Source organism: Echinops telfairi, unplaced genomic scaffold (assembly GCF_000313985.2).
Source record: "Echinops telfairi isolate 266 unplaced genomic scaffold, ASM31398v2 ScPeMD7_23;HRSCAF=83, whole genome shotgun sequence".
In the NCBI taxonomy this organism is placed as follows: Eukaryota; Metazoa; Chordata; class Mammalia; order Afrosoricida; family Tenrecidae; genus Echinops; species Echinops telfairi.
This window is the reverse complement of record NW_022103920.1, coordinates 49,065,246-49,087,850: the sequence shown is the minus strand read 5'-3', so window position 1 is coordinate 49,087,850 and position 22,605 is coordinate 49,065,246. Positions and strand designations below refer to the sequence as shown.

General features: G+C 38.5%; 1 protein-coding gene across 1 annotated transcript in view; it reads left to right on the top strand.

Annotated features, from left to right (window-relative positions):
* PCLO (piccolo presynaptic cytomatrix protein) overlaps positions 1-22,605 on the top strand; it is a 393,696-nt gene that overhangs the window by 180,738 nt on the left and 190,353 nt on the right. The window contains exons 4-5 of the mRNA XM_045288647.1: positions 3,086-3,844; positions 19,376-22,605. Of these exons, the coding sequence (XP_045144582.1) occupies positions 3,086-3,844; positions 19,376-22,605 (3,989 nt within the window). The remainder of the gene's footprint in view (positions 1-3,085; positions 3,845-19,375) is intronic.

The following is a 22,605-nucleotide window of genomic DNA, read 5'->3' as shown; positions in this document are numbered from 1 at the left end:
ATTTAGGAACTAGAGGAAAGTTGTATTTTTCATCTTTGCTACATTGCACCCTGACTGGCTCATCTCCTCCCTGAGACCCCTCTGCAAGGGGATCTTCAGTGGCCTACAAATGAGCTTTGGGTCTCCACTCCACAATCCCGCCATCATTCACTATGGTAAGATTTTTTGTTCTGATGATGCCTTATATCTGATCCCTTCGACACCTCCTGATCGTACCAGCTGGTGTGCTTCTTCCATGTGGGCTTTGTTGCTTCTGAGCTAGATGGCCACTTGTTTACCTTGGTCTGAGTATCTGTCATTATGCCAGTACCATGTGGTTTTGACAACTGTGGCTGTATAGTATGTGCTAAAGTCAGGTAAAGCAAGCCCTCCCACTGTGTCCTTCTTCTTGCGGAGTTCCCTGCTAATTCTGGGCTTCTTCCCTCTCCATGTGAAGTTGGTAATCAGTTTTTCCATTTCTTTGAAGAACGATGAGGGTAATTGTATCAGGATTGCATTAAACTTATAAAGTACCTTGGGCAGAACTGACATCTTTACTATATTGAGTCTTCCAATTTATGAGTATGGGATATTCCTCCATTTGTTGAGGTCACATCATGGGTCATTTTTATATGACCTTTCTAGAGAAGGCCTCATATCATCCAACAAAAGATTGGGTGGGGCTAAACAAGTAAGGTACTTAGGACCCACCAAAGGATTTCACAGTTGCTGCTAATGTAAATGAGGTTTATGCTATCATTTTTTTGTAGTAGGACCATGCAAATAAGTTTTTCAGAATCATAATGAGGAGATTGGTCAGTATTGTATCTTGCTAAGCTTAAAATGAGACATCCCAGCGGTAGATACTGGGGACCACGACCACCACCAAGAAGTAAGGAGCACATATTCTTCAGAGTCAGGCTTCCTGCACCAGGAACCTTCCAGAGCTAGGAGACAGAGACAATTAACACACAGTGAGAAATGGCAAGAAGCACCCGAGAAACAATGCAGCAGAGACTGCATAACCAGTAGACCTGCAAGAGTTCGCACAGTGGGCTTCCTGACCCAAGGGGTAAGAGAGCTGAGCACCTTCAATGAAGAGATTTGCTGGCATATAATGGGTTGCCTCTGGGCGCTTGGTAAGGCCAACAAGCTTGTAACTGGGTAGAGACACATGAGGCCTGAGGATCCAAGAACCAGAGAGAGGAATGACTGCCTGTGAGCACAGCTAAGAAAAAAACTGTTAGGGCTCAAAGAGCTGTACTGTGAGGCGTTTTGATCTTGATTATAACCTGTTATATCTCTAATAAGCCCCAAAGCTGTAAGAACGGCCCTGGAGCTCAATGTGGCTATTACAGTGAATTATTGAACCCAGAAAAGGAGTACAGAGTACCATGAGACAGGCAGTTGCTCTCAGAATTGGTTAAAACAGAGTAGGTTGGTGAGTGGGGATGTCTTTCACCTTCACCTCATAAGTGTCAGCGTACAGCTTTTGGTCTTGATTCTTCTTCCTGGAGAAGTTAGAGGTCGTTGGAGGCCCTGCCAAGCCATCTTATAGCCAGTATTGGAATCAACACAGTCGCAATGGATTTTGGATGAAAAGCATTATGAAACCTACCTTTTCAGATGATAGTACAAATGCAGTATTATTTTTATGACCCTTCAACCCTGTCTGGAAGAATGAGTACTCACGAACTAATGGTAATTAGGAGTCTTTACCTATTATAATAACTACAATGTAAGAAAAAAGCCAACATGCATCACTAAGAAAGGGATCCTGAAATATGATTAAACACAAACCATGTCGTATGGGGTCTTTTACCATATTCTTATCAGAGAGTAGATTTTAATCTTTAGCTTGCAAGATATTATATGTTTATCAGAAAGTCTGATTTTTCTTTCACTACTTCTGGGATTCTGAAATAATTTCGATGCATCCATAAGAGTTTGCATGATTAAGGAGCACCTCACTTGATTTGATTCAGATGTCTCACAGCTCACACGCTGAGGAGTATCAATGTGAGGAAATGTTTTAATGAGCAAATGTGAAAACTCTAGGAAAAGAGACCCCAAACAATTGGATCCTATAAATGCTCCTTTTGCAACTATATGTGGAGAAGTGATTGTTCTTAGGAATGAAGTTCTTTTCTTAATTTTAAAACAGATATGGAATTTGTAAAACTCTTTTCTTGCAGACAGATTGTGAGGTCTCTTGACCCTTGTCTTTGAGTGAGAAGGAATTTACTCTGAAGCCTGGTTTGTGATCCAAGTGGGTTTTTATAAAGGATAGGCTGTTCCGGCTTTACACAGGTACCCTCAGGGTGCTTCACACCCACTGGTGGAAACCTGAGGCCAGAGAAACCCATGGAGCAGCTGGGAAAGACAAGACCATGGCACAGCCCGGCCTCCCTGAACAGTGCAGGAGCCACTGGGTCTCAAAGTTTTGGGCTTGTCAGGGCCCCCGTTGGGAGGCAAGGTTGATGATACTGTTTGGCCCCATTGGTTGAATTAAGCCCAGCTGCCTAGATGGGGTCCCACCCAGGTTTACTGGCTTCCTGTCTCAGAGACTGAATGTGTGCATACCCTCTAGCTTTAAGCAGCTTCCAACTTCCTGTAATGGGGGAGGGAGTCTTTGTCATGTAGAGAGACAGCTCCTACTGCTGCCTTTAGCTATCTAACAAGATTTCCTTTTGACACAAGTCAAGAGTATAGGAGAGCCTGAATTCTAAAACAACTTTAGATTAACTAGTTTTTAAACATGAAACCATTATGAGATTTTAAAGTGAATAAATTTATGATAGGAATAGTAATTTTGAGGGCACCAAAATTTTAAAATATTATTTAAAACAAATTAATGGCTTATTTCTCCCCCCAAAATGTTTGTTATCTTGAGTCTATCATTATACAAATTTTCTCTTCCTCTCTCTTAGTGAGGAGAATTATTTCTCCCAAACCTTTAGAAATTCCTATCTACTGGATTTGGAAAATAGTAATTCATCTTTTCCATATACAAGGAGGAAAAACCCTAAACTTTGAGCATGATAAATATACCGAAAGCAATTACATTGTATTCTATTTAACCTGTGCATGGCTGTTTTATTTGCAGATCCAGGAATGGCTGTGTCTAAATTGCCAGACCCAGAGAGCAGTATCAGGACAGCTTGGAGACATGGACAAAATGCCATCTTCCCAGTCAGGACAAAAGACATCTTCTGTCCCCGTTCCTGCAGAGCAACCATCTCAGAAAAAAGAGACAGCTGCCCAAGTGAAAGAGAAAAAGACTGAACAAGAAGTCAGAAGAGATCCTGAGAAGGTCGTACCAGTAAAAGTAAAAGAAGCACCATCAACTGAAAAAATCCCCCCCAAATCAACCTCTGGTCAAAACCAGGAAGAGAGTAAGCTCGAGAAATACAAGTGTTCAGCCCCTGAAGGAAAAAGGCAGCCACTCCCTGAAGAGAAAAAGCCACTGTCTGAAGAAAAGTCAAGACCTGAAGACAAGAAGCCACCTCCTGAGGAAAAAAAGCCCACCCCCAAAGACAAAAAGCCAGACCCTGAAGGCAGAAAGGCAGTTCTCGAAGACGAAAAATTGTCTCTGGAAGCAAAAACACCAGTTCTACAGGAGGAACGTGAGCACGATGTCCATAAAACACAAGTACAGATCGCTGAAGAAAGGCTGCAAGGTAAGGTGGCTCCGAAGGAGGTGGGAGAAGAGAAACAGCCACTCGCCCGGATGGGAGCGTTACCGTCAGGCACGCCTCAGAGTTTGCACAAGGAAGATGATGAAGCAACCCCCAAAATGAAAGCACAGGTGCGAGCATCATACACAGCAACATCTGAGCAGGTGGAAACTGGGAAAGAAAAAACAGTAAGTTTGTTTTCCGCACTTTGCAGTCTCACATATGTAATTTATTGTTTTATTGTCCCAAGTGCATACATTTCTTACTGGTAATTGTGTAAAGCCTCCAATCAAGGAATGGCATTTTCAGAGCAGTGTAACAGATGTGTACTGTTATGAACAACTTTATTAAGTTGTGTGCTTTATGAAGAGCTACTTTTGAGAGCGTAGTTAATCAAATTTACTTAAGGTACATCTGTACAATGTTTTGTTTGCCATCTGTTATGCCTATCAAATAGCCAAAATCAGATCGTATCATAATCACTGACTCATCATATTAATGATTCTTTTTCTCTCCGCATTATGACCATAACTTAGTAACGCCCTTTAACATAAAATGGGTTATTTCTTCATATGTTTCTATTCACTTAGCCACTTGGTTATCCAAGAATTATCAAGGCTATTCTTCTCACTTAAGGCCTTCTAATGATTGAACAGCCATAAAAATGATTAAATAATTGTCATTGAAGAAAAAATATGACTAATGTTCAGAACAAAAATCATCTTAAAGTTTACTAAATAATTTATTTACTAAATATTTACCATAGTAATAATTTCAGTATATTGTTGGGTTCTATTATGAGTTTTGTTCAATGTGTTAAATATTGAAGAGTTATTTCTAATGCAATCATAATCCAAAAAATATTGTAGTATATGTGTTATACACACAGACACACACATTCCTATACATACATACACACACACACACACACAAACACACACACACACACATATATATATGAGTCCTTGTGGTGCAATGGTTAAGTGTTAGGCTACACTAGCCCAAAGGTCAGCAATTCAAACCCATTAGCTATGAGGGTTACCCGGCAAAAAAACAGAATTTTTTTTTCAAAGCTATGTATTTAAATTTTTCTCCAAAACAACCTTATCACCTTCAAAGTACTCTCCATCACACTTAATTCATTTATCAAATATGAGATTCCATTAATGGAAACATATTTCAAATTCATCTGTTTGAATGGCTGTTTTTGTCTTCACCTCTTTTACACCTTCAAATTGCTGTCCTTTCATGTCCCTCTCAATTCGCAGACACAAAAAGAAGTTGCTTAAAGTGAGGTCAGGTGAGTCAGGTGTGTGGAAAAGAGAGGCATGCTGTTATATGCCCCAAACTGGTGGGTGCACTGAGATGGCTGCATGAGCAGGTGCATTGTCATGGTTGCAAATCCAGTCCCCTGTGTTTGCCAAAAATTGGGCCTTTTTATCACACAGTTACACAGTCTTTTCAGAACTTCTAAATAGAAAGCTCGATTAAGAGTTTGACCTGATGGAACAAACTCCAAATTCACTACAAGTCAACATTTTTGTCCATTCAGGAAGTTGACAGATGTCCAGGATGAGGTTTGTCATCAATCAATATTTCATCTTTTTTGAAATAAGTAAACCACTAGTACACTTGAGATTTTCCTATAGCACTGTTCTTGTAAGCTGTGTTCAACATCACAGCAGTTTCTGTAGCATTTTTCCTGAGCAGGAAACAAAATATCACAACCGCACACTGTTTTCTTATAGTGGCCATAACAAAAAGCAAGGTTTGAGCAAAACTGCTTTTATGAAAAAATTCAGTGACCAGAGGGAACCTTCCCAGGTAATGCCACTAGGTGTACTAACAGTGAGTTGCTCGATGCTCACATGGTGGGAAAATGAGTACAATGACAGCTCTGCCTTTTTTTTGGTGGTGGGGGGGGTACCCCTTGTATTCCATAGGAGAAAGATAAGGCTGTCTGTTTATTAAAAACCCAGAGGGGCATTTATCCTACAGGCTCAGTATGATTCAGATTTGACTGAGTGCAGTGAATTTTTTGGTTAGTTTCATGGTAAACTAGAATGCAACAAAGCTAATCTTACCCACTTTTCAATAAAAGCCATTTCTGCCTAGACTTGGTTTCTGACAGTGAAAGCATCATTCACTCACTCTCTAGTGACCTGGTCACTATTTTTATCTGCCTTTTCTTCTTGCCTGTCCTTTGCTTCCCCCGTACAATTTATCACATGTCTGCTCATTAGCTCCTATTCCTAAGACTAATTAGTACCTTAGTTATGGCTTCTATGAGATTTCGCCAAATTGGAGTAATATAATTCTTGATTACTATGCCTTCTATTTTTCACCTCTCTGGTATAGACTTGTTAGGTCATTGTTTGCCACAGTTTAGATCATTTAACTCTATCACTCATATATTTCTAATAAGTCTCTATTGCTTTGTAAATATCAATTAAACAGCAAATCTGAAGTATTTTGATCAAACACCCCATCATTTTTTATTTTGCAACCCTAAAATGTATATATATATATATTAAATTATACATTAAACATTTATACACAGTTACCACTAATAAGAGTTTGTACCCTAGAGCAGTACAGTCAATTCACTCACCACTCCAAATTTGAGGGAAAAGATAAATTTAATACAAGGTGACACCAATCAGGATTCCAACAACACAGGCTGTCCAAAGGAATCTCATTTGAAATCAAAATACATAGATATTATTTACTTTTTACTTTGGAATTCATGCTTTATAGGAGTTACATACAGATGCTTTAAATTCACTCAATGTGTTAGACTGGGTTGACTAGAGCAATAAATCCAGTAATACTCATGTATGTATAAGAAAGAGCCTTGGATCAAGAAGTGATTATATATCAAGAAACCTTCCCAGCCAAATCCAACTCAAGTCCATAAGTCCAATATTAGTCCATAAATACCTCTTCAGACTCATGCAGCCACATACAGTGATGCAGAATGCAGGAAGATCACAAGCCAGTGGGTACAAAGCTGTGTGGATCCATGGTTGGTGGAAATATGGCAGGGCTCTGGGAAGCTCTCAGGTTGTCCAGCAAGCAGGAAGGGAAGAGCAGAGAGAGAAAGTTCTAGGATCCTCCTTATAAGAGGTCACATCCTCAAGGAGATAGCATCAGGCTGTGACCTGATTGACAGGCTAAACTCCACCATTGCACTTTTATAGATCAAGTTCACATAAATTTATCTAACTATAACACTAGAGTTTTAATATAATCACAAGAAACAATTGTTGACCTTGAGCAACAGACAGAATAATACCAATCTTTTAGTCTTAGTCTCAGAATGTCTCTGCTGACTAACCAGACAGCAAGAGTTGTTCTTTTTGTAACTAATAGTTAAGCAAATAAGAGAAAATTAGTAGAACTCTCTTGCCCTCCCAGATGACATATGCATGCAACCTGTTTACATCTGAATCCTGTAACAAGTAAATATCAAATTGATTTAGGTGGAGGTCAAGGAAGAGATGGTATAAATTAAACTAACTGCATTTAGTAAAGTGAATTAGGCTAACAATAGTAAGTAAACTAACGTGAGCTACATATACTGTTTTACAAGTGTAATATTTGCATTATAAAATATTCATAAAGATAAAAAATCTATAAGGTAATAAAATATTACTTTTATTTAAATATATATTTGATCATTTTGAAATTATTATTAATAATAGCATTCTAGAAAACTATAGATTGTGTTTAGTGTTTTTCAAGACCTTGGTTTCAAATATTAGTTATGTGAAATTCGGCTTGTTAACTCAGCTCATTTAGTAATTTTACATATCGTCTTAAATGACGATAGTTTTAGGAAAAAATAACCCACAGGATACACCAGAAATGGGAAAATGGGATCAAAGTTTACAAAGAAGATTTGCCAAAACTTTGCCATTTGATTTCCAAATATGAAATAAAAAACTAATTATGAAAAAATGGTGGGAATTCCTAAGTGTTCATCTTTTCTTATACTTGTTCTTATAAAATATGATTTTTATTCATATATAAATCATATTAAAACAAGCAGGAATTTTTCATCTACAAAGTGTTTTGAAAGAACAAAATATTCTATTTCAAAGGTTTTAAGTGAATAGATGAGAGCTTTCGAAAGTGATATAGGTCATAATTTATAGTAGTATCTATGCTTTACATAATTTACAGTAGTGTCATGATGAGTAGCAGAAATCCACTCCAAATTATTGTTTTTACATAATCATTTTCTTGTTTTAATAGTTTAGTGGCATAAAATTTGCATATCACAGAGTTCAATAGTTCAATCGTATCAACAATTGTGCAATTATCACAACAATCAATTCTTTTTTCTTCTTTTTTTTCCCACTCGTCATTGTTAGCTCCCCATTTCCCCGCAACCTCTCCTGCCATGCCCCTAGATATTTATTAATCCAGTTTTTATTTCTATAGATTTACCTATCCTGAATTTCATATACAGAAAATCATACAAAACAAAAACATGAAATAAGCACCCAAGAACAATGACAAGATAAAACACGGATAAACCCAATCTAAAAGAAAGAAAATATTAAAAATAGAAACAACTTTAAAATGGGTAAAAAAAAAAATAAGTGGGTACATATTTAACCTTTCCATGATCAACTTTACAATGCACTCTTTCTGATAATAAGGCTATTCACATCCCAGGACTCTGGTCAGAGGGGAAACTTTATCCATGTGGGGACCCTACAAATGGGTTTTGAGTTTTGTCTGCCATCCGTAGCTTCCTCGAGATTTGGATTTCATTATCTGCAATCCTTGGATCACACAGGCTGTGACTTCTTCCATGTGGACTTAGTTGATGCCTCACTTAGATGGTTGCTTGTTTTAAGACAAGCCTTCAAGACTCCCAATGCTGTTCTTTCTCATAGGTGGGCGCCATCAGCTTTCTTCACCAAACTTGCTGTGGTACCCATATCCTAAAGCGACCTCTTCTAACATAATTTCCTTGAAGCAATGTGGGTATTGACTTCCTAATTCACACAATGTCTCATATTACCGATAATCAGTGCGTATATTCTTCCTAAACATCTAATAGGTAGCATATCATTTTGAAAACTTATCATCACAAAAAGTTAGACAATTGGGGAATTCTTCAGTTTTTATTTTAAAATAATTAAATCTTCACATTGTAATGTTCTTTTATGAACATTTTGAAATATTTGTGAACATTTATGAAATATTTGTCAAATCTATGTGGTTAAAATTTCATACTTATTTCCATTTTAATACAAAAATACTAAGATTTTTCTTCAAAATATTTTAGTCTTATTACTATGTATGATGTAGAATCATTAACATCTGCGATTTTCTGTTCAACTCTGGCATACCTTTAACAAATTACAAATAAATGAATTTGCAGTTTCTCTAACCTTATCCGATATTACTTTTTTAACTGATTCTGATCAGATTTGTCCCTTCCCAATTTTTTTTTCATTATAAATCATGTATGTATAGATGTTTATATATATGCCTTTATTAAATAGTTACTTGATATTGACGCCAAGTCTTTTTTTGTACTCACAATAGTAATTTTTAAAGTATTTTATTATTAAACCAGAAAGTATATTATAAGCTGAAATTTTATTATTATATTTTAATATTATATATTATAATAATGCATTATAAGCTGAAATAGCTCTAATTCCATTACCAAATCTTTTGCTACTTAAAATTTGTTCTATTTTTCCTCTCCTCTGGAAACCTTCCAAATTACTCCTTTGTGTCTACACACAATCTTTTCTAACAAAGAGTGTAGTTTTGTTTGCCAGTATATTGTTTTCCATAATATTAGCCTTTTTTCTATAGTAAAAGGATCATTGTTCCCCTGTGATATGTATTTTTTTCTTTCTTATCGTGTACTATTAAATAGGAAAGAAATCTAAGAACATAGTAAATGTTTATTCAATTTAGTGAAAATTTATAAAATGTTGCAATACTCATTTACTTCGAATCTTAAAGATTTATGGTGTCACTCCACTAGTGACAAAGCATACTCGGTGTTTTCAGATTAGAATTTGTTATTTGTGATATTAGAGGTAAACATGGATGCAAATCATTTTCTCAGTAATGTCAAACCTTTTGAGCAGCTTCATGTCTAATTGAATTAAACTTCTTACCAATTATTTTTTGTAATGGTGCTGATGAAACACTTGTAACAATACAATCATGTCAATTTAGTAATGTGTGTTAAACAAAATGCAGTATATATATCTCTTTCACTATAAGTATTTTATTTAACCCTTGATTTCTTTGTAGGAATATTTCTTATGTAACTTATCTATCATAAGAAAGTCAGATTAGTCTAAATTAGGTATAATCCATAACTCTGCCTCTAAGTGATCAATAAACTGTAATTTACCAAAAAAGAGCAAATAGAGTGATGATGTCCTCATTGCAACTTCTCAGATTAAACTCCCAGTTGTCTTCCACGGTTCCTCCCAGACCCTGGGACCCACTGACTTAAATGAGAATACTTGTGTAATTATATTAATTAAAATGAGTACAATTCATTTCATTTCCTCCTTTGGAGAAAAAGTAAATACAATGAAAACGCTCACATTTGCTTGCAGTTTATTAGATCATCTTGCATATTCACCAGGGTACCTCAGTCCCACTGTGGAGATCCCCTTATGTGACTTAACCTGACCTTCTCAGTCCTCTGAAATCTGACTCCAATATAAGAAATCAAAAACAGCTAAATGTGCCTCTGTGTGGTTTCTAAATGCAGCTTGGTGCCATCTCCCTTTTGATTCTTTACGTTAGCTGCTTCTCAATGTCTACTGACAGTAACTGTCCCGTTTCCCTACCAGAAAACCCTACCTGGACTTCCAGGCCCCTCAGGTGCTACCACCTCCAAGGGGTCTACTCATATGTTCCCTAGTGGCAGGCATATGTCCTGCTGTTAGCCTCTGTATATTAGTTAAGCTAGTTTCTCTTTATAATAAAAATAACACCATAAGTTGACTTTATTCTATTCTAGCACTGTCTCCACATATTTCTACTTGATGAGATGGATTATTACAATAGCTGTTTCATAGAGGGGAAAACTGAATTGTGGTTATCAAGATCACGGAGCAAGGAATGCCCATATCTAGGATTCCAGTCCAGTTAGGGTATTCTTCAAGGAGCCACGTTGGGCCGCTGACTGCAAGGTCAGCAGTTCAAAACCACCAGCTGCCCTGCAAAAGAAAGATGAGGCTTTCTGCTTTCATAAGAGTTAACCCTTCTCAGAAACCCATCTATCAGGGCAGTTTTACCCTGTCACAATGAGTCTGAACTGACGAAGTGGCAGTGTGTTTTTTGAGTGTGATGCTAATCGCTAAACATGATGCTTTCGCCCCTCTGTGATACATTTAGCACACTGCCTTTCCAGTCTTCAAATTATTTTTCTCTTAACAGTTCCTGTGATAATCCCAAGCACAGTGAAATTTTATACTTTATATATTTTATACTTTTATTCGCTTGTTTGTTACCTATGTCATACATGTTGTTATTGTGGGACATTTACTTTTCTTTGTTGTAGTATCATTTTATCTACCCACTCCTATCTTTCAAAGTATGTTTTATTTTAATGGAAATAAAATTCAGTCTGAAATGTAATAAGCAATTTGAACGGTACATGCTAATTTAGTTTGATGTTTTAAAATTTTGTGTCACCAATTTCTCTCTTTTTTAACTATATTTAAAGAAAAAACTATAAAAATGAAGAAAGCCAGAACTTGTGGAATGCAGAAATTTGAGAGAAAAGGAAACACATGTTTTGCATAAAAAGCAGCAATAGGAAAGTGGTAAGAACTGCTATCTGTTAGAGGCAGAGACCCTGCCAGAGCCAGACAAACCGAGCAGTCTGGTCGAGGTCCAGCCCTCCCGCGATTCACTGTGCGGCTACTGTCGACACCGCATATAAACATGCTGCCGTCGTGCCAGTTCTGACTCATTGTGACCCTCTAGGGCAGCAGAACTGCCCGTCTGTGTTTCTGAAACTGTAAATCTTTTTTTTTAATTAATTTATTTTAAAAAATATTTTATTGGGGGATCGTACAATTCTCATCACAATCCATACATACATCCACGGTGTCAAGCACATATGTACATTCGCTGCCCTCATCATTCTCAAAATATTTGCCCTCTACCTCAACCCTTAATATCAGTTGATCATTTTCCCCCCTTATTCCCTTCTCCCTCATGAATCCTTCATAATTCACAACTTATTATAATTTTATCATAAATTACATTGCCCGATGTCTCTCCCCATCATCTTCTCTGCTGTCCATCCCCCAGGAAGGAGGCAATACCTAGATTCTTATAACCGGTTCCCCCTTTTTACCCCACATTCCCTTCACCCTCCAGGCCTTGACCCTTTCACACCTGGTCCTGAATTCCCTGTGTTTCCAGTTGCTATCTGTACCAATATACGTCCTCTGGTCTAGCCAGATTTCTAAGGTAGAATTGGGATCATGATAGTGGGGGGGGAGGAAGCATTTAAGAACTAGAGGAAAGTTATATGTTTCATCGTTGCTACCTGCACCCTGATTGGCTCATCTCCTCCCCTCAACCCTTTGGGGGGGGGGGCACGGTGTCCAGTTGTCTACCGATGGGCTTTGAGTCTCCACTCTGCACTCACCCACCTTTACAATGATATTTTTTGTTCTTTGATGCTTGATACCCGATCCCTTCGACAGCTCGTGGTCACGCATGCTGTTGTGTTTCTTCCATGTGGACTTAGTTGCATCTGAGCTAATTGGCCACTTGTTTATCTTCAATCCTTTAAGACCCCAGATGCTATATCTTTTGATAGCCTGGCACCATCAGCTTTCTTCACCACCTTTGCTTATGCACACATCGTTTGTCTTCAGTGATCGTATCAGGAAGGTGGGCACCCACTGATCTGATTTTTAGTTCTTTGATGTCTGATAACTGGTCCTTTCTGCACCTTGTGGGCAGACAGGCTGGTGTGCTACTTCCATGTGGGCTTTGATGCTTCTGAGCTAGATGGCCGCTTGTTTATCTTCAAGCCTTTAAAACTCCAAACGCTATATCATTTGATAGTCGGGCACCATGAGCTCTCTTCACCACATTTGCTTATCTTTATGGGAGCAGAAAGAGACACTGTTTTCCTGTGGAGTAGCTGATGGTTTCCGACGGCTAACTTTAAATTTGGTAGCCCAATACATAACACACTATTCCACAAGGGCTCCTTACACTTGCAATAATAATATATTATTGAAACATTAAAACTATTTAAAGGGAAATAGTTAAATCCTTGTGCATGCACTTTTATTGCTGATTAAAGTGATACAGCTCTTAGTATTGATTTATATGGAGTAGTTGTATATTAGGGTTACATAAACATACAAGGGAGCTTTAAAAGTTTATGGAAAAATTTAGTTCTCTTTTAATTCCTTTTTTCCATGAACTTTTTAAAGTCCCCTCATATCCAGTGAAATAATTAGGTGTTCGGTGTTAAAAAAATATTCATATATCAGCATGCTAGGTGGGAATACCATCGTTCTCCCATAAGCCAGCGAATTTTTACAGCCCTCATCTTTCAATTACTTCCAAATTTGCATCATTCAGACTAATCTTTGGTGACCCAAATTTTCTATAAACGATTAAAGGGTGTTCGTTTGTTATTTTTGTTTGGTTTGGTGTTGCCCTTTATTTTTGTCTATCCAAAATAAATTACTCCCGGGAAATTTAGACAAATACCTTAACATTCCATTTTTGGCACAATTTTATATTTCCTCTAGAGCTTAGCTCCATACTCCATTAGTGTGTGGGGAACTTCTGTCTGCCTTCAATGTGAAAGGCTACACATTTGTGAAAGGGAAGGCATGGATTATCACTTCCCCCTTTGCCAATGAACTTGTCAGGCCATGCCAGCATGAAGAAAGCTTCCGTGGGCCAAGTGCATCCTTGCCTCTCAGACAGGTTCACCATTCCACAGTGGCAGTGGGATACTGAAAAGAAAAGCTAGTGGGATTCTTCTGCCACTGACTTTAGTTATCAAGTAAAAAATAAATCTAAAAGACTGTGGATTTGGGGTAATGTGTCATTCTCTAGAAGCACTCAAGTAGCCATAATTTTCTATGAGGGAAAAGTGAATATATATAATAAAAATAATATTAACGATGTCTGATGCTAAATGCATTTTGAAGATTAGGGAAAATGTGTTCCTCAGGGGACCTAAAATATGACGCTATTTTAAATAAATATATGATTTAATTATGGCTTTTCTCATTCACTGCCTATATCAGAAATGGCAAATAAGTTTGCAGGCAAATGGTAGATACTTACAAGTTGATTCTTGTATAATAAATTTATAAGTCATCTAAACTGTACTACAATTTTTAAAGTGAAAGGAATACTGAATAGCACCCATTCCTACTTAACTCTTCTGATAAGGAGAATGATTCATAAATTAAAAAGCCAGAGTTTTTACATGCACTTAGGTGTGTATATTATATACATATATTTTTAATTAAGAAGCATTTGAAACTGTTAACTTCATTAAACCCTACCATATGTGTTAGTAACTTCACATTCTTCTTTTCTTCTTTTAAGTTTTTGCATAACCATCCATTGTTGTAGTAAGAGAGAAAATTCCTAACCCTTTATTTCTAAAGATAGAGAAATTCAGGATAAAGTGAGCCAAATTTTGCCAATCTCACCTGGCTCCTGGGATTATATTCGTCTCGATTGTCAGCACTCCCGCCACCCTTTGAAGATTGAGTAATCAGAGTAGACAAGACTCTATGTATGTGCTTTAAAGCCTCATCTGTTCTACCTATTCTCTTATTTTGCACTATTATTGACTTCTTAGGATACATTGTTAACAAAACAATAGATCGTCATGTTACATTTATTAAGCCCTTAAATTGCGCTATAGCGCCCGAATGCTCACCCAGTTATCACATAAAGGAGAGCAGAGTGTGAGGAGCCATAGGAAGGAAGGCAGTGTGGCAGAGAGGGAGGTGAGAAAGATGAGAAAGGAGGATAAGATGCAGCCTGTGGATAAGTGCCCCAGCACGTGCATCTCTATAAGAGAGCACATTTGTCTGGTATTTGTTTTCTTTTGTTTTAATTTTAGCAGCAACAATTAATGAGAACATAAATGTATAGCTGACATAAGTCACAGAGACTAAGAGCCTTGTTAGTGTGTGATCTGAAGATTATATGATAGCAGTGTAATCAAGAAACAGGACATTTACCTTTGTCATTGTACTTTACACCTAAGCTAATAAAGCCCATAGCTGTTAAGTGTATTATCACTCATAGTAAACCCAAGGAACCGAGTTAAATGCCTCCTAGGTTTTCCGAGGCTATAATCTTTTCAGTAGCAACCTGCCCCATCTTTTATGGCAGCGGCTCCTGGGTTGAAACTACTGATCTTTTGGTTAGTCGCCAATCCCTTTAACCACTGTGCCACCAGGGATCCTTTCTAAACTGAGAAAAATTAACACTGTGTGTTTAGTCTAGGCTGTTGTTGTTGTTGTTGTTTTTTAAAACAACATAACCCCGTAAAATGTGTACTTGATTCCTTGTTCCTTCTGAACAGTTTTGCCAAGAGTCTTTTTGGCCAGTACTTCCCTTAGTAAACACTCTAAGCATTTATTTTCCTAAGCCCACTAGCCTACAGAGCAAAGTCTTTCCAGAATTAGGAAATAAATCATTACTGTACTTACTAAGTTGGAACCAATGATAAACATGGACATAAAATTCCAGGAAATATTTGGCACATGAGAGAAGGGGTAGAAGTTGGTACAGTACAGCAAGCATCCAGATAACCAATGAATTCCACATCTAAATCTGCCTTTAAGTCAAATATTTTCCAAGTTGTAGTTACGTATAGTTTGTATCTAACATTAGTTAGTCAAATTTTTGTCTTAGCATATGGTACTACAAGGGTAAGTAAAAAAGTATTGCTACTAAGGCCCCAGTTTATACTTGAAAGAGTGTATTGCCAATAAAACACGTTCAAACAATCAAAGCAGTAGCCTGTCTTTGCTAGTCCAGTGGAATCCAGGTATGCGAGGTCAGCTCAGAAGGTTATGGAGAATGTGTTTTAGGGTCCAAAGTGGTCATTGTAATAGCTTTCCTTTCAGGACGCAGAATGATCTAATCATAGGGGCTTATTCTGAAGAAATTTCAAGGAAATTGAACACAGCATTGGTAAAGAAATGGCCAGGAGAACTGTGCCAATGATGCCCCAGTATCATGAGAATGCATTACTCATTTTCACTTACTTACTCATTCTTAAAGGGTAGCACGTGTTGTCCTATGAGTTTTTTGTTTGTTTGTTCTGCAGGGGGAACGTTACCCTATCTACACTACGGCCCCGAGTTCTTGTCCTATCATATTTATTTTTGTTCTCCAGACTCAAAGATCATAATGTGAGCCCCTTGCAAATGCCCAAACTTCCATTTTGATGTGGTATAAATTAAAGAGCCCAGAGTTCTTTGATGAAGGATAAGAGAGCTAGAAACACTGACTTAGAAGTGTATAGACCTAATGGAGGCAATGTTGAAAAAAAAATCACTTCACATTTGGTTATTTTTGTTTAACAAAGGTCTCTGTGATTTTACAGCCATACATTTTTCATTACCCTTATCTATAGAATACCATTCTATGCACAAAAATTATAGAAATACAGATATAATAAAACATCTTTAATATAGCAATACAGTAATTATGATGCTTTGATGCACCTCACAAAGTAGCTTCTATTTATTACAAACCATTGTATGTACCTCTCATTGTATGTACCACTCATGAAAAGTTAGTTCTTACGCTCCTTAAAGAGAGTTGGCTTTTATATAACATAAACATAAGTAATTAACTCACCAAGCATTTTGAAAGTCAAAATCATTTATAGGGGATGTTTGTGAAATGATAAAGAGGTGGGATGTTGAGAAAAAGTTGATAGCAACTCCACAAAACACTAACTGGATTTTTGTCTTTAACATAAGTTATGAGTCAGACCTATTATTGCATATATTTTTGTAAGGTTAAGAATTTCAAAACAAAAGAGGAACTGACACCAATGGCTTAAATAGAAAGTAAATGTTTAGAAAATGATGATGGCAATATATGTACAAAAATACTTGATCCAATTGTTGTCTGGAATGTTATACTTGTTAGAACCCCAAATAAAATGATTTTTTTTAAAAAGGATTTCTAAACATTCATTCCAATTGTTATAGGATATTATTAATATCCAATATAATTTAGGATATATATTAATACCCTATATAATATCTTGTATCCTATGAAAATATTATTATCAGATAATTAACAATCCTACCAAGCACAGAGTATTTCAGAGCTTTCGGAATGTCTTTATAAATCAGTGTTTGTTTTGAATTAATCAGAAATTCTTTGAGCTAGGTGGGGCATTTATCTTTTTTTCCCAACAGTTTTATTGACACATAATTTACACATCATACAATTCAATAGTATAGTCATTCAGTCATATTAGAAGAATTGTACAACCACTACCACATCAATTTTAGAACCTTCCCTCCCAACATGGTTAACTCTCCTTTAAAATGAGTTGTGCAATCACAATCAGTTGTAGTGCTTCCTCCCCACCCCCACCTTCATTGTCTTCTCCTACATCCCCTTCCCCTCCTTACCACCCATTCCAAACTCTGCTTCCCCTACAAGTTGTCACTATGCTTCCCCTCCTCCTGTGCTTCACAAACTGGGAAGCCCAACAGAAACAATAAAACAAAATTGAAATAAGGTGGTAAGGATAAAATAATAATATAAAGACAAAAATACAAATAGCGAATAAGAAATAAAAGACCCCCATCAACATTCAAAAATGCCAGGAAAGAAATTTTTGTCATGGAGGAAGTAAGAGATACTTGCACCCAGAAAAAATTCAGGTTGGGTCTATAGGGAGGTCAACTGGGCCAACTATTGAGTAGAATCCAGCATAATCAAGATTAAAATGGTCTCTGCCTGATTGTAAGGCTGTTTGAGATTCTTGCCTGTGACTAGGGGTGATCTGCCATCAGCTCAGTCTGATTATACACTCTGCAGGTGGTTTGGGGGCTCCTACTGCTCTCCATAGCCTATAAATTGGGTATTCATAATTTTATCTCTGGTACTTTCCCTTCACTATATTCAAATTTTATAATTGTCAACTTTGGATCACAAAAGCTGGCGTGCTTTTTACATGTGGACTTAGTTGAATCCTCTATTAGATGGCTACTTGCTTGAATACCAACCTTTAAGATCCATACACTATTCTGATTAATAGCTGGGCACCATCTACTTTCTTTGCCACACTTTGCTATAGCACCCTTATCTTCAGTGATCATTTCATGAAGGTGAGTATCGAACAGGCCATGCTATCAGAACTAAATCTTCTTGAATTGGGGCTAGAGTTAAGTTAAGTAGGAGTCCAGACTCCATCTGCTTGTCCATGGGGTTTGCACATCTTGGGTTTACTTTGGCAGTTGGAATAAAATCAAAACCTTATAAGACAGCTGCATCAATAGCAGAAATAAGCCAACCAGCAACAAAACAAGCAGAGCACACACACACACACAGAAAAAAAAAAAGCTACAAGCAGGAAAGCAAAAACCCATATAAACAAAAAAGTACAGCATGGTCAATCACCCCTCTGGGGTCTAAGTCAGTGACACTATTATCATCATCAATGACCCAGCATTCCAGACATGTCGGTATGAGGGGTCTATGTGAGTACAGTTCTACCTTCAGCTGCAGCTGAGGAGTTGCTGCCCTACACAGTTCGATTTCCCATTCGATTGGGCTTTGTTGACCCTAAGTATGGGGATTGATGTCAGGGGGGACCTTCCTGGATCAATTCTTCCAGGTGCAGAACCCTGCTCAACGGGTCGGAACTGGTCATGCTACTGCAAGGTGCGCATTGAGGTACTACATGTATGGTGATCCTGGACACCTTCCCATTGAACACCCACCGAGCCTAGGGTCCAGTGACCACCACTTCCACAGTCCTGGGGCAGCCACTCTGCTTCCTCTCTGATCCAAGTACCTCTCCTCAGTACAGGGTGCAGGCAGCTTTGAGGCATGGTTCAGTTCATTCAGCGGGGCCTCAATGTTAGGTCCTTTTATGTAGCCCCTGCACTAGGGCATTTATCTTTAGTGACATTATAGCCATATTACCTGCCATATTATTTTTGTTTAGTAAATTTTATAGCATCTCATAAACTGTAGCCAGATACAAAGCTCATTCTCTATTTTCCTCCCTCCCATGCACTTTCCCTGACCATTTAATCCAAAAACGTTACTCATGCTAGTGACATGGTTTTCTTTCTTTCTTTTTTCCCATAATTTTAACCCCATTCTAGAGTTAGTATTCATAGAAACATAATTATTTTTGAAAGATGATGCTATTATGATATAAAATGACAATGACACTACAATACAAAAGGGTTGAGTATAATTAGACTAAATAAAAATATCATTGAAAACATTTAAATTAAACTTCGGTTCAAGGAAAACCTGCATTAATATATTTAAAGTATCTCAGTTTTGTGCATTCGAGTTTGTTTGTTTTTATACTAGGATATGGTTTACAAAGTTCTCATAGTGAATTCTCATTTTTTGATAGTTATTGATAGTGATGGAAAGGCCAAGTTCTTAGTTTAACCATGTTAAGCTTTCCTGTATCTTTTCCTCCCCGATAGGAAAAGGAAGATGACAAATCAGACACTTCAAGTTCTCAGCAGCCGAAAAGCCCCCAAGGTCTCAGTGACACAGGCTATTCTTCTGATGGAATATCCAGTTCCCTTGGTGAAATTCCAAGTCTTATTCCAAGTGATGAAAAGGATTTGCTCAAGGGCCTCAAAAAGGACTCTTTTTCCCAAGAAAGCAGTCCTTCCAGTCCCTCCGATTTGGCTAAGTTAGAAAGTACTGTCCTGTCCATTTTGGAAGCTCAGACGAGTACACTAGGTGATGAAAAACCGGAAAAGAAAGCAGACCCCCTTGGAGTTTCTCCAGAACAACCTAAGGACCAACAGAAAAGTCCCGCCTTTTCTGAAACACGAGAAATTACTGGCTCAGAAGAGGCACTCCAGGAAAGCCAGGGAGAAAAGAGAGATGCTTTCAAAAAGGATAGCCCACAAGACCTTCCTTCCAGAAAGGACTATCAAGAGAAGTTTGAATTTGTTGATGACATAGCAGCAAAAAGACGGCCTTATGACTCGGTGGAGGACAGCAGTGAAAGTGAAAACTCGCCTGTTCCGCAGAGGAGACGGAGGGCTAGTGTTGGGTCCTCAAGCAGTGATGAGTATAAGCAGGAGGACAGTCAAGGGTCCGGTGAGGAGGAGGACTTCATTCGAAAGCAGATCCTCGAAATGAGTGCTGATGAAGACGCTTCCTGTTCTGAAGATGAGGAGTTTCTTCGGAACCAGCTCAAAGAGCTCAGCAGCAGTCTAGAGAGCCAGAAGAAGGAAGACGGGAAAGGGAAAGGGAAAACCACAGCAGGGAAACACAAGCGACTAACACGGAAGAGCAGTGCCAGCTTCGATGATGAGGCAGGGAGACGTCACTCGTGGCATGACGAAGATGATGAGACCTTTGATGACAGTCCTGACCTGAAATACAGAGAAACGAAAAGCCAGGAGAGCGAGGAGCTCGCAGTTGCTGGCGGGGGAGGGCTACGGAGATTCAAGACGATTGAACTCAACAGCACGGTTGCAGATAAGTATTCGACAGAGTCGTCGCAGAAAAACACCACGCTGTATTTTGATGAAGAGCCAGAATTAGAAATGGAAAGCCTGACAGACTCCCCAGAAGATAGGTCAAGAGGGGAAGGATCATCTAGTCTTCACGCTTCCAGCTTCACACCTGGTACGTCCCCCACATCGGTGTCATCACTTGATGAGGACAGTGACAGTAGCCCAAGTCACAAAAAGGGGGAGAGCAAACAGCAGCGCAAAGCGCGGCACAGGCCACACGGCCCTCTTCTACCCACTATTGAAGATTCTTCCGAGGAAGATGAACTGAGAGAGGAAGAAGAACTCTTAAAGGAGCAGGAAAAGCAGCGCGAGTTAGAACAGCAGCAAAGAAAGAGTTCTAGCAAAAAATCCAAGAAAGACAAAGATGAACTTCGAGCTCAGAGAAGACGAGAGAGGCCAAAGACGCCACCCAGCAATCTCTCTCCCATTGAAGATGCCTCCCCGACAGAAGAACTGCGGCAGGCGGCAGAAATGGAGGAGCTCCACCGATCCTCTTGCTCGGAGTATTCCCCGAGCATTGAATCAGACCCAGAGGGCTTTGAAATAAGCCCAGAAAAAATAATAGAAGTTCAAAAAGTTTATAAATTGCCCACAGCTGTGTCTTTATACTCTCCAACAGATGAGACATCTATTACGCAGAAAGAAGGTGGCCAAAAGGCATTAAAAAGTGCTGAGGAGATGTATGAAGAAATGATACAGAAATCCCACAAATATAAAGCTTTCCCAGCTGCAAATGAACGCGATGAAGTGTTTGAAAAGGAGCCCTTATATGGAGGGATGCTAATAGAGGATTATATTTATGAATCTTTAGTAGAGGATACATACAATGGATCAATAGAGGGCAGTTTGCTGACAAGGCCAGAAGAAGAAAATGGATTTATGCAGCAGAAAGGGAGAGAGCAAAAAATAAGGCTTCCAGAACAGATGTATGAAGACCCCATGCAGAAAATTACCGACCTCCAGAAAGAGTTTTATGAATTAGAGAGCTTACATTCTGTGCCTCAAGAAGATATTGTTTCAAGCTCCTACATCATCCCAGAGAGCCACGAGATAGTGGATCTTGGCAGTATGGTCACTTCTACCAGTGAAGAAAAAAAATTATTAGATGCTGATGCTGCCTATGAAGAACTCATGAAGAGGCAACAAAGGCAGCTGACACCTGAATCCAGTGCAAGTCAGCCCCCCATGGAGGATGATGTTGCCGAGTCCACCCTGGACTTTGACAGGGGCCCGGATGCATCCATGACGTCAAGTATTCTCTCAGCTGCGTCTCTTACAGACTCAACCAGTAGCGCAACACTCTCTATTCCAGATGTTAAAATAACCCAACACTTTTCAGCAGAAGAAATTGAGGATGAATATGTAACTGATTATACAAGAGAAATTCAAGAAATAATTGCTCATGAATCACTAATTTTAACCTACTCTGAGCCTTCTGAGAGTGCTACTTCTGTCCCACCATCTGACACACCTTCTCTCACATCGTCTGTTTCTTCAGTTTGTAGCACAGATAGTTCCCCACCTGTTACTACCCTTGATAGCATCAGTACAGTTTACACGGAGCCGGTGGAGGTAGTTACCAAATTTGTCGATTCTGAAGAAATTTCTTCATCAACTTATTTTCCAGGCAGCATGATCGATTACCCAGAAGAAATAAGCATATCATTAGAGAGAGCTACCACAGCAGATGGTCGAACTAGTGCTGACGATATTACAATTCCCTTATCTGATATGGCACCTTCTCCCATAGAATCTGTGGGAAGAAAACATGAAGGACATGCTGCTGACACGATTTCCACTGACTTCTCTGTATCTGAAAAAGACCCAACGAGGAAGGCCAAGGAGGAAAGTGGGAATGGAGTGATTCTGGAAGTTTTAGAAGCTTACAGAGATCAAAAGAAGGACTTTGAAACCAAATTACCAAAAACAACCATATCTGATGCTACATTTGGTCAACCACCCTCTTCTATAAAACCTCTTCCAGAGAAAGAGCAAGTTTCAGCCACATGCTTTGTATCTGGAGAGGTCTTTGGCCAAGCAACACCTGTGTCACAGCCACCACTGGGCAGTCCCATTTTCTCTCCTCCAACCAAAACTCGCCCTTTCTTCAGAAGTTCTTCTATAGACGCCTCAGCGCAACCTCCTCCCCCTCCTCCCCCTCCTCCTCCTCCTCCACC